The sequence below is a fragment of the Sorex fumeus genome, unplaced genomic scaffold (genome assembly GCF_029834395.1).
Source record: "Sorex fumeus unplaced genomic scaffold, SorFum_2.1 ptg000054l, whole genome shotgun sequence".
NCBI lineage: Eukaryota > Metazoa > Chordata > Mammalia > Eulipotyphla > Soricidae > Sorex > Sorex fumeus.
In genome coordinates, this window is record NW_026606111.1 from 40,389,610 (window position 1) to 40,398,216 (window position 8,607).

General features: G+C 41.7%; 1 protein-coding gene across 1 annotated transcript; it reads right to left on the reverse strand.

Moving 5' to 3' along the window:
* Positions 1 to 2,618: 2,618 nt before the first annotated feature.
* Positions 2,619 to 3,306, reverse strand: LOC130033537 (60S ribosomal protein L29-like). Its single transcript, XM_056125301.1, has one exon. The coding sequence runs from the start codon at positions 3,256 to 3,258 to the stop codon at positions 2,719 to 2,721; it is 540 nt and encodes a 179-aa protein (XP_055981276.1). The 5' UTR covers positions 3,259 to 3,306; the 3' UTR covers positions 2,619 to 2,718.
* Between the last annotated feature and the right edge of the window lie 5,301 nt (positions 3,307 to 8,607).

Here is an 8,607-nt window from a genome sequence, read left to right on the forward strand (position 1 = left end):
CCTGTTTCCTATTCCCTTGAGTATCAGTCACTAAACACACTTTGAAAGCATTCCATATGCCACTCAAAAATAGAGGACAACAGTTTCCAAATAGGTAGAGAAAATTCTGGCTTATGACCTGTGAAAAATAACTTTTCTAAAAGATTGCTTAATTTATTTAATTTTTTTGTTTAACTTTTATTAAACATAAATTACTGTATCACTGTATCACTGTCATCCCATTGATCGTTGAATTACTCAAGCGGGTGCCAGTAACGTCTCTATTCCTCCCAGCCCTGAGATTTTAGCAGCCTCTTCTTGCTCATCTTTTCCCAACGATTGGAGGCTCTTTCAGGGTCAGGGGAATGAGACCTGTTGTCGCTACTGTGTTTGGCATATTGAATACTCCAAGGGGAGATTGCCAGGTTCTGCCCATGCAGGTAGGATACTCTTGGTAGCTTGCCTGGCTGAGAGGCATATATTTATATATTCTCCCTCTATGAAACATAAATAATTATGTTCATGAATATCAATGTTAAACTGCTTTCTGAGTCCTGTCTAGACTGAATGAATACATAGCACTGCCTACTGTCACTCCAAGCAAATATTGAACTAAAGAATATTAAAATAATTATCTAAAAAAATCTTTACATTTTCCCAATAGGTAGATAGAAATAGAAAAAAATTCAATCTGGAAAATCCACTAAGTCTTTTTAAGAATAGTGAGCACCTGCGGAATTTGAATCACAACCTATTCCTGTTCCTCATTCTTCATCCAAGCTCCGTGAAAACTATTCCAGGAACTCTACTTGTGGCAAGTTTCCTGAGGAAGACAGAGCTTTTCTCTTCCCCCATCATACTCATCTTGGGCTACATTTTCACCCCTGAAGAGCAGGCTGCTAGCTTTTATCATATCTTTCAACATGCATTAATAAAATTTTTATTTTATTATTTGTGAGAGGGACTGAGTCATACTTGTTGATGATTAGGTGCTACTCCTGGTTCAGTGCTCAAAGGTTACTCTTGGAGATGCTGCAGTACCAGAGATTGAACATGGGTCTCCTGCATGCAAAACACACACTCCAGGCCTGAGTTGTCTCTCTGGCCCACAATTTATTCAAGACCAAAGTGTATAAATCAGGTATCTCCACACACGTCCCATTCATAAGATAGAAAATTTGTTCATGCATAGCAGACAGTCACAAGGCAGAGTTCCAATCTTTCCTACCTCTTTCAATCACGATCATCCTGTTGTTCATCAATTTCCTCGGCACCAGTAACATCTCCTTCATCTTAGCCCTGAAATTTTAGAAAGTGCCATATTCAAGGCTCTTTCAGGCTCAGGAAAATGAGACCTATCATTGTTACTGGTTTTTGGCATATTGTGTATGCCACGGGGAGTTTGCCAGACTCTGCTGTGCGGGCAGGATGCTTTCGGTAGCTTGCCGAGTTCTCCAGAGTAAGGACTAGATAATAAGATGTTGCGCGGCCGTAAATGTGGCCACATGCTTCCGGGAGCTGGGTTTTATAGTCTCTGGGTCTTGGCCGTTGATGAGATTACTTGGCACCGGGGACAGTTGGTGGGTGTGATGCCTACCTACTGGAAGATGGGGGATCTGGGTGGAGGAGGCCCAGTCCCGCTCCAAGCAGGCTTGGAGATCTCAGCCCTGGGACCTTCATGCCTGGGTTCCTCTGCTGGTTCCTTCATGCGTGTGGAGAGTGGTCTCAGCATGGCTGTGGCTGGTTCTGGAGGTCTTTGGCTGTCGGGGCTCTGCTTGGGGCAGGGAGGGAAACTCAACCCGCTCCCCTTCTAGGGTCCCCGGTGAGGACAGCCAGGCACAGGGGCAGGAGACTCTGTGTTGTTCTCTTCTGGGAGCCAGGTTTTATAGTCTCTGGGTCTTGGCCTTTGATGGGATTACCTACCTCTTTACTGGGAGAAATAAGCAAAAACTACGGAACACAGTATCATGCCCCAGTCACGTACCTGAGATTCAGTTTGAGCAGGAGTATAGCTATCAGGAAGCCTCTGTGTCTGTCTCCAGCCCTGTGAGGTATTACAGAAATTCTTCCCTGGAGGAGAGGCAAGTCATAAAGTGAAGGAGTTCCTGATCTCTGTCTGAGGACAATGATTTCTTAAGTAGGACATAGCTGTGGAGAATTTCACGTCTGATGGGATTGTTAAAAAGAATGGATATTTTGGTATCAAGTAATTACAAGGATGTTCTTAAATCCACCACACAAGTAGAAATGGACAAAATTACAAAGCAACCTGAAGTTTACTAGAGAGGATCGGGAGAAGAGAAACCTAAAGTACCTTTCCTGGAATCATAATCAATTTGCTAGCAAATACCACATAACATGCAACTGTAAAATGTAAACATCTGACTAAAGAAGAGTAAGATCTGACCTTTGAAGGATTTGTGGTTTATGCAGTTCCAGAGGTAATGCTTAAGTACAGAAGAATCCATACAAAAGAGGATATCTAACAGGAATATGAGAAGCGGTGCACTGACGGGGATAAAATGACTCCATCATTTCAGATCAGTTAATTTACTAAACAAACAAACAAATTAATGACAAGCAAACAGCCACAGCACACAACATGTGGAAAGTTTGCAAAAATACAGTTTTTTTTTTCCTTCCTGCTCTCAGGTTTATTTGTACAAACAGCACAGGAGGACCCGACTGGAGACCGCCCAGAGATCGCACCAGTCCTTCCACGCTCACACTGACAGCCTCTTAGGGAGCCTTGGTGGGGGCCTGGGCACCTTTGGCAGCTTGAGCTGGTGTTGGAGCTGCAGCTATCTGTGTATTACTTTGTGGCTTGAATTTACCCTTCATCTGAGCCTTGGCGTTAGCCTTCATTTGAACCTTGGCTTTAACCTTGGTTGGATCCTTGGTTTCAGCCTTGGGTTTTGGCAGGCAAAGCCTGAGACCATTGGCAATGTGGGCACGAGCTTTTTTCCCAAGCCTGAGGTGAGCAATATATGTAAGTCGACTGAGCTTGCGACTGTTTTTCTTTGTGATCACGGGGCTGGTCGGCGTGGGATTCACCAGGGCCTTGATCGCCTCGGCACAGGCGCTCATGGCCTTAGCATTGTTGGCCTGAATCTTCTTCAGGCCCTTCTTGTTGTGCTTTTTGGCAAAACGCATGTTTCTAAGGAATTGGGGGTCCACCCCTTTAAGAGACTCATATCGCGGTGACCAAGGTTTCTTAATGCCATTTCTGTGCCATTTTCGAGGCTGGTAGTGAGTGGTGTGGTTCTTGGACTTGGCCATGTCTGCACCACGACGGCAGTTCCTTGAGTGCTGGAACTGGAAGAGAAAGGGGAGTCCAAAAAATATAGTTTTTAAGGTTTTCAATTTTCAGCAAAAAAGATAAGGTATGAAAATAGGAAAAGGTGATCTATGCATAAGAGAAAAAAAGCATGCAACCAAAACTGCAATGGGAGAGATCCAAAAGCGAAAGCCAGAGTTCAGAGACTTCAAAGCAGCCATTGTAAGTTCAGGCAAGAAACAAAAGGAAACCTTGTATAATTAAAGAAGGTCTGAATGCTTAATCAAATTTAAAAATTGTCAGTTAAGAGCTAGAAATTTTTTAAAACGCAAAAATAAATTGCCTTGTTGAAAAGTAAAATAAGAAAATTAAAACTCACTAGAGGAACTCAAGAAATTAAAGCTGGCAGAAAAAATATACCAAATTTGAAGGTGTACATATATGTATGTATATATATCAGTATTTATTATGGAATTTGAATGCAAAGAGAGAAACATATGCATCCTCAGTTAAAATATTTGATGCCGTTAGGGATGCTGAAGTCTTGATAATGGGACCTACCAAATTGGGAAGGTACAGAAATAATATAAGAAATAAATAGCACATTGATGATACAAACATTTACGAAGGATACTCCCTATTATACCCCATAGGGAAATAGGAACAACAAAGAGTTGCATGCCATGTTTAGAGTGATCAAATTCTGGAACAATAATGCAAAAATTGAGACCATAGAGCAACATAAAATTTCATTCAATACTTGGAATGCAAAACCCATAAACATAAAACACTACAATTTGACAGTTTCTTATAAAACTAAACATAATTTTACCATATAGTCAAGCAATTATATTCCTGGATATTTACTTAGGTAAAGGGATACAGAAAATTGGGGCTTGAGTGATAATGCAGTGGTTAAGGTGTTTGACTTGCACACAATCTAATTGGGTTCAAGCCTCTGAATACCCAATGGTTGCCTGACAGGAATGATTCCTGACTACAGAGCCAGGAGTAACCCTGAGCACTGCTAGATGAGAACTCACAAGAAAAAACATACAGAAAAAAAATTGGGAAACTTATGTTCTTACAAAAACCTTCATACGAATGTTTATAGCAAATTTATTCATACAACACCCCAAATTTGAAAACAATCAAAATGTATTTGTTGGCAAATGGATAGATATAATAATTTAGGCAAAACAATAGACTAATATTTAGTGCTAAAATAAAGACCATATCAACTCTATCAACAATATCTAAAACATACTAATCTGAAAATGCTTTGTACTGTATGGTTTCAAATATAAAAGTTTCTCCAAGAAGCAAAAATGTAGTAAAAAATATATAAGGTTGTCATTAAGTGGTGTATGCACCTGTGTGTGTGTGTGTGTGTGTGTGTGTGTGTGTGTGTGTGTAAATAGGTGAAGCACAGAGGCACTTTTAGGCCAATGAAAATCACTTAACTTCCCGATAGTCGTCGATTTGCTCGAGCGGGCACCAGTAATGTCTCCATTTGTCCCTGTCGAGTGCTAGTATAGCCCAATGGCATCTGTTCGCTCTGGGAACATGAAGAGCCTCAAACCAATTGTTCATGATCTTGATGAAGAAGTCTGACCATCTGGTAGGTGGGCGGCCATGTGGTCTTTTGACATCCCGTGGAATCCAGTCCGTAACAGCTCTAGTCCAGCGGTCGTCTTTAAATCTCATTACATGACCAGCCCATCTGATTTTTCACACCTTGACAAACGAGACAGCATCCCTGATTCTTGATTGTCAACGGAGGTCGGAGGTCGGAACTCCGGATTCTTTCTCTCATTTGAGTGAAACGTGATATTCCAAGCATAGCTCTTTCCATTTCTCTTTGGGAGACCCAAATAGCATTCTCATCCTGTTTACGTAGGGCCCAGGTCTCTGAGGCATATGTTAATGCAGGAAGAACAGTGGAATCAAAGAGATGTGCCCGGAGGCGGAGGTTCTTCGTCCTCTTAGCTATTTCTTCGATGCTCTTGAAGGCGTTCCAAGCCGCTCTCTTCCTCCTGCACAGCTCGGGTGCCAGGTCATTTGTCATGTTGACCTCTCGACCTAGGTACACATAGCTGTTGCATTCGGAGATGGTCGTTCCGTTGAGAGTGAATGGGGCGTCAGGAACGAGGTTGTTTCTCATAAACATTGTCTTCGTAAGATTCAGTTATAGACCTACCTTTCCACACTCACGGTCAAAGTCGGCTAGCATTTGTGCTGGTTGGCTGATGTTTGGTGTTATTAAAACAATGTCACCAGCAAAGCGGAGGTGGTGTAGTTGCCGACCATCTATCTTTACTCCCATTCCTTCCCAATCCAGTTGTCTCATGATGTTCTCGAGGGTGGCACTGAAGAGTTTCGGTGAAATGGTATCACCCTGCCGAGCCCCTCTCTTGACATCAATGATTACTTCTTTGTAGAATGGTGAGATCCTGGTAGTGAATCCGCAATATAGCTCACAGAGGATCTTGATGTATTGGGCTTGAATGCCCTGATTGGCTAGGGTTTCAATGACCGCTTCCAGCTCAGCAGAATCAAAGGCCTTCTTTAAATCAATGAATGTTAAACAGAGTGGCATCTTGAACTCCCGATCGTTTGGATGGTGCTGAATCCTTTGCGGAACCCGGCTTGCTCGCATGGTTATCCTTCATCTAGTGTTCTGCCAATCCTATTTAGGATGACTCGAGTGAACAACTTGTAGATGACAGACAATAGGCAGATCGGGCGATAGTTGTCAATGTCTTGGATGTCTCCCTTCTTGAACAGTAGTACCGTCCTGCTGGTTTTCCATTGGAACGGAAACTTGCATTCAGACAGGTAGCATGTGAAGAGCCGAGCCAGTGTATTGATGAGTACTGATGGCAGGTTCTTCAGGTGTTCAGGTCTGACCTTGTCTGGGCTGGGTGCTGTTTCTTTACCGACGAAATGGCGTGTCGGATTTCAGAAGGGAGAACGTTGGGAATGACATATCCATCCTGTGGAATTTGTTATGTCGGCAAGTGGACATTGCTATCGAAGAGATTTGCCAATGAAAATACTCTACATAATACCATTATGACAGCGATATGTCATTATACACTTGTTTAAATCCCTAAGAATAGACCTTAATGTGTTGTAGGTTCATGAATGGTAAATGTGTTTCATTCTGCTAGAGGATCATTTATTTTTCTTTTCTGCTTTTGCTCTTGTTTTTGTGTCACATCCAGGTGCTCAAGGCTTATTCCTGATTTTGTGCTATGCCATCATTCCTGGCAGTGCCAGGCACACCATAAGAAGTGCTGACCCAAGTAGATTGTGCTCAAGGTAAGTTCTTTACCTGCTGTACTATAGAGGGAGTTTGCATGTGTGGGGACGGGTGCTATTTGGAAAAATATCTATGGTCTCCTCAGTTTTTCTTAGAACATAATTAAATTGCTCTGAAAAAAAGTTAATAAAAAATGTAAGTGAATCAAAACCCAAGCATAAAAAATTGTAAATCTACAACTGTATCTCATGGTGTTTCACTAAAAATAAAAAAAATTAATAAAAAAATTAAAAAAATGTAAGTGAATTTTTTAATTCAATAAAAAAAAGGTAGAGATTAGAGGTTGGGTAAAAAATAAGATACAAACATATGCTGTCTAGAAAGAGACATACTTTATTTTAAAACATTTATTTGTTTGCTTATAATTTTAGGTACTGTTGTTTACAAAATTGTTAATGACAGGGTTTTATGAATTGCATGCAGCACTCTCCACGAGAGTGTCCACTTTCCTCCACCATTGTCCCAGTGTTCCCCTTATTCCCATCTTCATCCCTCTTCAATCTTCTGCCATGGCAAGTTTCCTACTGAAGACCAGTTCTCAGTTTATGTTGCTTTTGGACATTGTTATTTCCCTGTGACTTTTCTTTATATCCTTTTGAGCAAGATCATTCTGTGAAGGAGACATACTTTATTTTTTTAAAAAAATTGATTAGTGAAACATCATGAGGTACAATTGTAGACTTACAAATTTTTGTGCTTGGGTTTCAGTTATACAATGATCGAGTACACATCCCTGCACCAGTGCCCATTCTCCACAATCACTAATCCCAGTATCCCTCCCACCCCAATCCCCACAATCCACCCTGCCTCTGTGGCAGGGCATTCCCTTTTGTTCTCTCTCTCCTTTTGGGTGCTGTGGTTTGCAAAAGAGAAATTGAGTGGCAATCACGTTTGGTCTATAGTCTACTTTCAGCATGCATTTTCCATCCTGGGAGGATTCTCCCAACAGCCTTTATTTAGTGCTCCCTTCTCTATCTGAGCTGTCTTTACCCCTAGAGTGTGCGGCTGGCCTCCAAGCCACGGAGTAAAACTCCTGGTACTTATCTCGGCTATTCTTGGGTGTTAGTCTTGTATTTTGTTACTTTATGTTCCCCAGATGAATGTGATCTTTTTATGTCTGTCCCTCTCTTTCTGACTCATTTCGCCTAGCATGATACTTTCCATGTAGTACCACTTGTATGTAAATTTCATGACTTCATATTTTCTAACAGCTACATAGTACTCCACTGTATAAATGTACCAAAGTTTCTTCAACCAGTAATCTGTTCTCGGGCACTCAGGTTTTCTCCAGAATCTAGCTATTGTAAAGAGTGCTGCAACGAACAAACAAGTACAGATGTCACTTCGACTATACTTTTTTGCCTCTCTGGGATATATTTCCAGGAGTGATATTGCTGAGTCAAATGGGAGGTCAACTACTAATTTTTTGAGAATCATCAATACTGTTTTCCAAAAGGGCTGAACCAGTTGGCATTTCCACCAGCAATGAAGGAGGGTCCCTTTCTCGTCACATCCATGCCAACACCGGTTGCTTTTTTTCTCTTGGATGTGGGCCAGTCTCTGTGGTGTGAAATGATATCTCGTTGTTTTGATCTTCATCTCCCTGATGATTAATGATGTAGAGCATTTTTTTTTTGGTTTTTGGGTCACACCCGGCGATGCACAGGGGCTACTCCTGCCTCATTCACTCAGGAATTACTCCTGGCAGTGCTCAGGGGACCATATGGGATGCTGGGAATCGAACCCGGTCAGCTGCGTGCAAGGCAAATGCCCTACCCGCTGTGCTACTGCTCCAGCCCTGATGTAGAGCATCTTCTCATGTACCTTTTAGCCATTTGGATATCTTCTTTGAGAAAGTTTCTGTTCATTTTGTTGCCCCATTTTTTAATGGGGTTTGATGTTTTCTTCTTGTGGAATTCAACCAGTACTTTGTATATCCTTGATATCAACCCCTTGTCAGATGTGTATTCGGCGAATATCGTTTCCCATTCTGTAGACTGTCTTTCTATTTTGGTCACTGTTTCTT